Source organism: Nicotiana tabacum, chromosome 23, assembly GCF_000715075.1.
Source record: "Nicotiana tabacum cultivar K326 chromosome 23, ASM71507v2, whole genome shotgun sequence".
Lineage (NCBI taxonomy): Eukaryota > Viridiplantae > Streptophyta > Magnoliopsida > Solanales > Solanaceae > Nicotiana > Nicotiana tabacum.
The window spans coordinates 123,596,848-123,607,494 of record NC_134102.1 but is presented as its reverse complement, the minus strand read 5'-3'; the positions used below and the strand labels follow the sequence as shown (position 1 = coordinate 123,607,494).

Below are 10,647 nucleotides of genomic sequence, written 5' to 3'. Positions count from 1 at the left end.
ATTTTCGAAAATTTGAACTCAGATTTGCATTTTTAGAAAAGAAATTCTAATTTATTTATTTAGAACGTCAAAAAACAAGGAGCATATTTTTATTTTTGGAATTTTTGAGCAAATGAATTTGTTCAGTTATTTAGTTGTTGGAAAAGTTCGGGTTATGAGTTTTGGGTATCGGGTATTGAGCATGGGTAATGGGTTGGGACATAAGATAGCTGAGAAGCCCTCCGTGTGGCCCCTCCGTCAAATGAAGTATATATTTGATCAATAGTTAGACGGTAGGGATATATTTGATCGAATAATATAACAGCGAGTAATTTTAAACAATATTCAATAATAAAGGGATATATTTAACCCTTTTTCGTATAATACATGACTAAACACATTTAACCTTTGAATTAATTAGGTTTTGTATTATGGTCCCTTTATATAGAAATACATCGCACTTAGACTATTTTTAGAATGTATTACCTTGAATTGTGAATTAACGGTATAAACTTCACATAACATATGGGTAATTAAATGGTATAACAATTAACAATTCGTTAAATTTATAAAGATTCACAAGCAGCTGGAAAGTGCACATTACTATTAATTGAAGGTTGAATACACTTAATCAGATTTAATAAGGACCAAACTTGACATTTTTCGATATTTCAAGGATTAAAGTACAAAATAAGTTTTTCTTTTTCTTTTTCTGTTAAACCATACAGTACTAATAATTTTTTGTTCCAATTTTCTGTTTTCTCTTAATTTTTTTCACCCCAATTTTCTCTTCCCTCTAAAGTAGAATTTGAAATCCTACGGTTCTGCAACTCACTACCAAAGCCTCTCCTCTTCCCTCTACCCTCCGTAGCAAAGAAAAATGGAACAACCAGAAGGACCACTGCTCCACCTAATAATGGAAAAGGGTCCTCTTTCTAGGCAAAAACTGGACTATAAACCCGGATACAAGATCCAAATCGGCCGGGTCGTACGCGGCAACACACTCCCTATCAAAGACCCTGGAATCTCCTCCAAACACCTCCGTATCCACTTCCAATCCGGTTCATGGGTGATCGAGGATCTCGGTTCCTCCAACGGTACATTTCTTAACACTTTAGCTGTCGATCCATCTCGCCCCGCTAAACTTACCGACGGTGATAAAATAAAAATCGGCGAATTAACCTCCATCGAAGTCAAAATTGAAGCAATGAAAGTTGATTCAGTTGAAGAAGCTGAGATGAAGTGTAAAAATACCCGGCGAAACCCTAGGCGTAAGGAATTAGGGGTTTTATATGAAAATTGCCCCCAATTAGGGTTTGGAAATGGTGGAATTGAGAATGTGGGTGTGGGTTCCAAAAGAACAACGAGGAGTTCTAAGAGTGCCGAAAATGAGAATTTAACTGTAATTGAAGTTGAGAAAGGGAGGAAAGCGAATCCGAGGAGGACTAGGGGTTCTAAGAAAGAGGAGAGTGTGAAAAATATGGTTGATAGCGTGATGGAAACTGAGAATTTTACTGTAGTTGATGTTGAAAGAGAGACAAAACGGGGTACACGGAGTAGGAAAGTGGAGAGTGTTAAAGATGGGGATGATGATGCGGAGGAAACTGAGAATCTTGCTTTAGTTGATGTTGAAAGAGAGACTAAATGGTGTACGAAGAGGACAAGGGGTTCTAAGAAAGTGGAGAGTGTCAAAGATGTGGATGATGGTGTGGAGAAAAGTCAGAGGCTTGCCGTGGTTGATGTAGAGCAAGAGAGTAAACGGTGTACGAGGAGAACGAGGGGTTCTAGGAAAGTTGAGAGTGTTAAAAATGTGGATGATGGTGTCGAGGAAACTAAGAGTCTTGCTGTAGTTGATGCAAATCAAGAGAGGAAACCGAGTCCGAGGAGGACTAGGGGTTCTAGGAAAGTGGTGAGTGTTAAAAATGTGGATGATGCTGTGGAGGAAGCTAAGAATTCTGTAGCAATTGATGTTGGGAAAGAGAAGATAGTGTATGTAAGGAGGACTAAGAGTTCAAGGAAGGAAAAAGATGCAGAAAATATTCATGAAAATGCAGGTGAAAACATGGAATTGAAGCAACTTGAGAAAGGGAAGGGAAGTGCCGCAAGAAGGGAGTGTTTGGAGGAAGAGGGGTTGATGGAGAGGTTGGAAAGAAACCAAAAAGATCGTGAAGAAGCAGTAGAGAACAATGCCGGTGAGGGAGTAGAAAGAAATGTGATTGATGAGGTGGTAGTGAAATTGGGAAGGGAGAGTTGCGAGGTTTCGGTTAGTAATGCTGGTGTAAGTATGAGTGAGGTCCAAGAGGAGAAGGAGGTGGATTTAGAGAAAATGACACTTGGAGAGTGGTTTGATTATTTGGAGGTTCATTTGCCAAAACAAATAATTGATGCCACCGAGGAGATGATTTTAGATATGAAACAGAAAGCAGAGAAGTTTCAGGAGTTCATGTTGCAGCACAAGAATGCAAAGGATTGTGATGGAATACCAGAGGGCTAGACCGAGGACTCATTCTTAGGTAATTTTTCTGTTGCATTGCTGTTTGTATCAGGGGAATTCATTTTCTAGACATAGTTAAATTTCTTATTTGCATAAATGCTGCTCTGTTCTATCTGTATATTGTGAACCCTTATTTACCTACAAAAACTGAAAGATTCTCATTTAGTTGAAGCAATCTAAGAAGTTGATGACAAAACACTTTTCCTTTTGTTGTTAAATTCCCGTTCTGGAAGCGAAATGCTTACTTTGTTTATTCAGTTGGAATTTTCATGCCCCTGTAAACAGTGTTGATAATTTTTTTTTGAGTGAATCCCCCTAAACGATCATGTTTTTGTCAGTTACCTACTTAAACTACCCGGTGTCCCCAAACCCCCCCTAACTATATACCCCTTTATATTAAAAATCCCTCGTCGATTTTTTAGTGGTGCGTGTGAGACACCTTTCTATTTACTCAGCCTAATCTAAATATCAATTTAATTAAGAATTTTAACTAATAATAAAAATTAATTAAATGGGTAAATGTTTGGGGGGTTAAAAAAATCAAAGAAAGAGGGTAAAGGGATAAACACATGGTCATTTGTAAAAAAAAAAAATTCTCTTCCATCTCCTCCGATAATGGCTACACCATGTCTCAATCGTGATTTTCGCTATTAAACTTTGATTAAACATTGAATTTTTCCCATTAACCTTCAATTTCACCGGGAATTTTAGTTTAATACAAGATTTGGGGAAAAAAATAGGGTTCGGTAAAATTTCAGTAAGGGTTTGATAAAAATTATGATCTTTCGGCGGACTAAATAGTGTTGAAAGGAAGACCTAAATGAAAAAGAAAGATAATTTTTGAAGAAACAAGAGAAGAATTTTTTTAAGATGAAACCATAAGAAGAAAAGAGGAAAAAAGATAAAAAAATGAAGAGGAAGGCTAGAATATAAAGAAAATAAAGGGGAAATAGAAAAATTAATTTTTTTAAAGAGGGTAACAGTAATTAACCATTAGACACGGGCAATTGCGGGCATTTTTATGTATAATTTCATCTCCCACGCGCCTTTTGGCGAGTTACCTTACATATTTCATTAAAAAATCGACGAGGGAGTTTGTAATATATAGGGGGATATAGTTAAGGGGGTTTTGGGGACACCGGATAGTTTAAGCATCTGACAAAAACGTGATAGTTTAGGGGAGTTTTAGGGTATTCACTCATATTTTTTTGGATACTGTTAGCTCCCTGATACTAGCTTGGAGCTAGTTTTTTGTTGTTTTCAATATTTTTGATCGGATAGCTTCCTCTCTACCTTTGTAGGGTAGGGGTAAGGTCCGCGTACACACTACCCTCCCAAGACCCACTTATGGAAATACACTGGGTTTATTGTTGTTGTTGTTGTTGTTGTTGATCTGTTAGCTTCATGTAGTTATACTGAAGCTAGCTTTTGATTCCTCTTGTACTTCTGCATCTTCTTGATGCCTTTTCTAATGCAATTTGCTTACCTTATCAAAAAAGAAAATCCCGTTCTTTAATGGCAGTGATGAATCTGATGCATATATATGTCCAATGTCCAGAGATTTAGTCCAATGCTCAGTGACTTCTCAAGTCCAAAGCAGGGATACTTATCATTGGAGTTATGCTTATATAGTTTAGGAGACAACAAAAGTCCAAAACAATGTCTTGTGGGCAGCAAAAGTGGGACACTGACCTGTTATTTCCAATTTTATTATAATATTGAATACATGAGCATTAGCGTTCCATACTGTAACTGCATACTGTAAAGTTAGAACCTGGTTTAGTAGAAGATGTTCAACCTCAGATGAGACAGTGGGAGGCCGGAGGAGGAAGCGCAATACTGCTAAAGAAAAGTGTCCTACAAACTGAAGTGAGCAGAATGTTATAGCAATACATGATCTGGCAGATGGCAGTATACTTACTGTTTCACCTGGGGTGATGCTTCTGATTCTAACATTGGTTGGGCTGACCTTGATTTTGGTCTCTCTAGCATCTTTCTCAAATTTGACGTGGAGTTGCAGAATCATCTAGTTGTCAATACCAACAACATGAACGAGTTAACAAATATAGACAAGTTTTCAGAATCATAACAATATAATGGGTTTTGGTCTTTTGGATGTCAAAAGGACACGTAACACTCCTCATTCAGATAGCATGGTTCGAACTGTTAGCTTATTCGTTCGCCCATTTGTTCAGACGGTTTAATTGGTTCTTGCGCAGGTTTCCAACCATTCCATTAGACTCTCCCAAGTATCATGGCATTTAAAATTGGCAATTTATCTTTTATAAATTTATTTTTTCAGATAATATGATATCTTTTTAATTTTGTTGTAAATAGGCAAGTTTGCTACCAATTTTTCAAGATATGAAAAATAAACTGTAATCATAAAATATGAGAAAAGTAATTTCATTAATTAATTGTGAGTACAATTCTATTTCTCCCTTGATTTTTCTCTCGTAATTATCTTCGTGATTCGAGGGCTAGAGCTGTGTGTTTCTCGAACGTAGGATAATGCAGTCCTCCATGGGGATGAATTTATCTTCATAAAAGGATGTCTCTATTAAAGAATGTTGTAGGTCTTCTTGAAATATTTGATTGTCAAAAAGTATTCCGCCGCATCTTGATCTCTATGTGAATATCCGAGTTTAATGGGCTCTTGGGCTTGAACAACATAAATGGGCTTGTCTTGTAGGTGTCCAACTTAATAGTCTACCCCAAATGTATTTGGAGTCTTGATCCAGCGAAATTCAGATGCTTCTTACCAGGCAATATCTCATTATGAATCATGAAAGTGAACTTCTAAACTATACATGTAATTCTCTTCTCATGGATTGTTTTTAAGTTTCAAATAGAAGAATTACATCTTACTTTTATTTTATTTCCCGTATGTCGCTTCTCCAGCAACGAGCCAGAGAAAACTTGTGGTGATGGTAGAATTTGCACTGACTTGAATCTATTTAGTGATAAGCTCGTTAGTTTCTTCAAATTTTCCTCGATTCCGCACGGTCTTCCTTTTTTATTTTCTTGTATGATTAACTTATCCATTAGCTCTCAAGCAAATAAAGAAAGAACCAGATTGATCAAATGCATCAGGGTGTACTATAAGTTTTTCTACTTTCTAAAATGATTCAATAATAATAAGATGAATAATAGACAAGTCGAGAATAGATCAATCACTATCTACCCTTGTTTTTTGTTCTATTACTACATTCTTAATTTTGAAGGCTGGATATTAAGACTTAGTAGATTGAAGCTTTTCATTCATGACTTCCTCAATAGTAACAGCTCGACCTATCTTAATCGAAAGCTGTGCAGCAACTCCAATAGCTACTGAAACCAAACCATCATGTAAACCAACAGCAGGAGCTTGTTCTCCTCTTGCTCTTACTGCTGACAAAAAGTAGAGGTGCTCTAAGTAGCTTGAACCATGATGTAGCCCATCATATCTGTCAAAGAAAATCGAATTGAAAACATGAGGAAATTATAGCGATAACAAAGACTTAATAGCTCAAGATAAACCAAATGAATTACTTTATTCGCTTATCTTCAGCTAGTAAGGTTTGTACACCATTTCTTCCTTCAGCTCGTGTACCCCAACGCACAATGCCCTCAGGCACAAGTGCTTCGCCCTGATAAATTTGAGAAAGAACATCAAAGGAGGAGGGTAAGTTAAGAGCAAACTTGGCAAGACATTCATAAGTGGGAGTTTATTACAATATCTGTGTAAGAAGAAAAGCGGAATCCGGTGCACTAAGCTCCCGCTATGCGCGGGGTCCGGGTCTTACCCTGCATTTCTGCAAGAGACTGTTTTCACGACTCAAACTTCACATGGCAACAACTTTACCAGTTACGTCAAGGCTCCCCTTCATTTGTGTAAGAAGAGAAAGGGGAAAAAGAGTGTAGGAGATTTACCTTTCCAATATCACCTACTACAGATATTTCTTGCTCATTTTTACTTCCCTCAGCAAACATACAGAGGTCAAGCATGCCGCGGCAACCATTGTCGAATTCCACAATAACATAAGCATTGTCAATTATATCAGGCGCCTGAATATCGAAAACAGAAGTAGTTAAACCATGTCACACAAGACTAACATCTCCCAAAACCATATTTAATTAAGCATGCTTACTCTGCTTTATCTTGAATTGTTCAAAAACTTATGTGGATATAGCCAGTCGTCAACCCTAAACTACCTGGCAGTGATCAGCTAGCTCCACAATTCCAGTATTTCCAGACGAAATAGGACCAATAAAAGGTAGTTTTGAAATTATGAATCATGAAAAATTAGCCAAGTTTTCTTTCTATGTTTTAGATAGATGGCTGCTAAATGTTGGCTTTTGCGCTCTTTGAAATGCTATTGCTAGAGATTATTTGTATCTAATTGAACTTCTGTAGCAAAAAAAGTAAATTACCCGTCCATCATATACTTCATCTTTGTGATTCAAATCCATTGCTCCAGAAGCCATAACACGAACAGGATTAGCTCCAATGAAAAGCCTCATTAGATCAAAGAAATGACAGCATTTCTCTACTAGAGTACCCCCAGTGTTGCAGTTGAACCTATTCCAATTATCGACCTATAAGAAGAACAAGTCATTAGCATTTGTCACTACAATGGAAGTACAAGTTGTTAGCTGAATAACCACCTTAACTAGAAAGGGAAACCGATGTTCTCGAATTGCCACCATCTTCACTTGTCCTAAAGCTCCTTCTTTAACAATGTCTATCAGTTTTGCAACAGGTGGCATATATCTGTACTCTAGCCCAACTTGTACCAACATATCAGATCTCCTTTTGGCAGCAGTTATGACCTGATCCATATTTCAAAACCATTTCAGAGTATAATAGAGGGAAAAATTGAAGATTTCATAGCTGAAAACAAGTGGCCTAGAAACTCTAAAGAAGTTTAGCTGCCGCTACCCGTGCAATATGTAAGTGTATATTTTGAAGCTTTTCTTTTCTGTTTCTCTTGGAATGAGAGGTAGTTGAGATACTACTGACCTTTTGGCAGTCTGAAACATTTGTGCACAAAGGCTTCTCCACCAATACATGATGGGGTTTTGGATGATTGATGATATCCATTAGAATCTCATAGTGAGTCATGTTTGGAGTTGATACTACCACCACATCACACAGCCGACTTTCTAACATCTGCTTGTGCCCTGCAAAAACCTGTATGCAATGCAACGACATATCAAAATGTTACTCATCATTAAAGAAAAGGAAAAGATGCTAAAAGAAACATGTAACAATAATGTCTGTAGTGACTTCTTTTAAGTGAGTACATTGTAAAACAACCATCCTATAGCAGTAAATGGATGACACATTCATTCCCATATTATAAAAACAATGTATGTCGTCCCTATATTATGCTTTTGCAACTGATGCTTACAAAGTCTTTCATGGACCATGATTCATAGCAAAATTTAGAACAAGAAAAGCTTAATGCTTGGCCAAGTTTTAGATTTTGAGCCCGCTTGGATTTGTTGATTGTAAATAGCTGATACGCTTGAGGTGTTAGAAAAATATTTTTAAGTGTTGAAACTGATTTTTTAAATAAGCACTTACGTGTATGGATAGACGTGCTGAAACTGATAATAAACAGTTGATATGTTTGGTAGAAAATCGTTGATTAGCTGTTATTTTGGTAAAATGACTAAAATACTCTTAAAAACTTTACAAATGATTATAAATTAAAAAGTTTTTTTGTAAAGAAAAGGATAAACAACGAAAGAGAGTTAGAAAATTTATTTTGGGAAAATATTTTGTGAATTAAAAAATATTATTAAAGATAAACTAGTAAAAGCCCTGGCCAAACTAAAAGTGCTTATAAGCTGAAAAACCACAAGTTGGGGGTGACCAACTTATGACTTATTTTAGCTTATAAGCACTTTGTATGTTTACCAAACGTGTAGATAAGCCAAAAGGTGCTTATAAGTCAATTTGACCAGCTTATAAGCCAGTTTGACCAACTTATAAGTTTAGCGAAAGACCCTCCTTGTAAGGGAAACTTTTCAAATTATCAAGCATCTAGTACTGTTACTCAAGACTTTTCTACTCATAGTTAGTTAACCACATTCCAAGCTCAAATTCAAGGATATGTTATATGTATATCCTTCTTCCTTCCGGCAGCAAAAGAAAGACATATCACTTTTACCAAGCTGAGGTTTACATTCATATATTTCAGAACTTGAAGGGCTTACAACACAAAAATTATAAGTGATTTAGACAATAAAAGTGAAAAGCAATTTGTCATATGCGGACATTGAATTCCAGCAGCAACAAAACTGGGAAGAAGTAATCCTAAAAGTTGAGAAAAAACAGTAAGGATTTTTAAAACTCCATAAGAGTTAAGAATGTAACCGTTTTTTAATTTTTAATTTTTTTGTTTACTTTCGAAACTTCTAACAAATTGAAAAGCCAGACCATTCATTGTTTCTAGACACATGAATTAATGATAGTGTAACAATTATAACAATCTTATGAAATTCCGCCAGATATGGATCCACCTTTTTTGCAGTTGGTGTAAATGTACCCATTGCTTTCGACTAGAACTACCTAAATTTTTTAAAATATACATTTAAACTATGTCCAAATTCATTGTTAGCAACATGTAGTGAGTGCAGTTGTACTCTGCCCCAATTAATCTAAAATCTTGAAAGTGCCTTTGAACAGGCTGAAAGTGGGCTATTTACATATAGCCTGGCGATCAATGAAGTACGTGAAAATCAGGTTAGGCAGTTACATGACGATCAATCAGGTACATAATAAAATAGAAAATTTAGTTGTCAAAGTTAATTGGGAAACCAATGTTATAAAACCAAAGTATTAAGAAAACATAAAAGTGACAGGGTGATTTAATTCATACCTGGAGAGGCCAGTTAAACGATTCTGCTAACTTTTGGGCATACTTTTGAGAAGGGACATATGGGTCTGCTATGCAAACAACAGCAACTCCTTCACTTTTGAGATGATAAAGATTGATTAAATGTTCTCTTCCCATCATCCCAACACCAATTATCCCATACTTAACTATTGCTACCATTGCTGCAGAGTAATCTAATTCTTGAAAATAAAAACAGAGAAGCAATGTCTCCACAAATCTCTCACAGAGATACTCTATAATGCAGTTACAAGTTGGTCACTTGCACCATATATATATATATATATATATATATATATATATATATATATATATATATTACCCTTCTATAATTGTAATAATATAAAGATATACTTGCATTAAGGTATGCCGTCTCATTGGATGCGGCCCTTCTCGGAACGCGGCATGCTTGTGCACCAGAATATTTTTTATGAATTGACCAATTGTCATTGTATATTTTTAGCATACAAATAATAAAATAAAATAAAATAATAATTCTGCAGAAAATTAAAAATAATAAGTACTATAGAATAATAAGTGTTGCGCGGCTGCATGACTAGGTCAAGGTGTGCTGCAATAGTATTATGTCAATTTCGATGAAAGAGACTCAGAGATGTGAGGAGTTGGACTATTAAAGAAGTATATCTTGTAATTATTGAATGCCAATATTGTGTAAGGAAGGAATATTATATTATTCCAATTTTAGAATATTTTCTTACCATTATTTTAGTCATATGATTATGTACGTTCCATACTTGGACATGTAGATCTTTCTTTAAAAATAATTTTTTGTCTATCCTAATTAAGGAATCTTAATTGTTATATGGGTACGAAATACCAACCCCTTAAGAACCTAAACCTACTTTGACCAATGTGCATCCACCTTTCATCCATAGTAGCCGCCACTGCCACTATAAAGCCGCATATGTGAAGAAAAAAATTGTCCATACCCGTATTTACACCGGATTAAATATTTTAAGTTAGGTGGTAGATGTATATACGAAAATTATATGTATTGCATTGTGAAAAAAGTGCCGAAACCATATTTAATGAAGGGGTTCAATTAAATCATCTTTGTTAGAAATTGTATTGTAATATAGGTGAATACTCTTTTTACGTGTACTAGATTTATTGTACGTGCGTTGCACGTGTGCTTAGCGTCAATCAGTAAAATATATACATACGAAGAATATGTAAATCAAGTTATCAAATGCTAAGTTTTAAAATGTGTGCATTAAGTTAATATTTTTAAAATAAGTAACTTTGTACATAGAAAAGTATAGGGAGTTT

At 35.5% G+C, this 10,647-nt stretch overlaps 2 protein-coding genes across 3 annotated transcripts; one reads left to right on the top strand and one right to left on the bottom strand.

Annotated features, from left to right (window-relative positions):
* The first annotated feature begins 528 nt into the window (after positions 1–528).
* Positions 529–4,766, top strand: LOC107829477 (uncharacterized). 2 transcript variants are annotated; one of them, XM_075246073.1, is made up of 2 exons: positions 529–2,492; positions 3,996–4,766. In XM_075246073.1, the coding sequence occupies exon 1, from the start codon at positions 860–862 to the stop codon at positions 2,471–2,473; it is 1,614 nt and encodes a 537-aa protein (XP_075102174.1). In that variant the 5' UTR covers positions 529–859; the 3' UTR covers positions 2,474–2,492; positions 3,996–4,766. The 2 variants fall into 2 exon arrangements, with proteins under 2 accessions (XP_075102174.1, XP_016512412.2); XM_016656926.2 differs by having other exon boundaries at positions 530–2,492; positions 4,032–4,764.
* Positions 4,767–5,570: 804 nt separating this feature from the next.
* Positions 5,571–9,609, bottom strand: LOC107829478 (uncharacterized). The gene is made up of 7 exons (XM_016656928.2): positions 9,343–9,609; positions 7,476–7,646; positions 7,121–7,285; positions 6,887–7,051; positions 6,386–6,520; positions 6,005–6,102; positions 5,571–5,919 (listed from the first exon to the last, which is right to left on the bottom strand). Exons 1-7 carry the CDS (start codon positions 9,517–9,519, stop codon positions 5,706–5,708), a joined length of 1,125 nt encoding a protein of 374 aa, XP_016512414.2. The 5' UTR covers positions 9,520–9,609; the 3' UTR covers positions 5,571–5,705.
* Between the last annotated feature and the right edge of the window lie 1,038 nt (positions 9,610–10,647).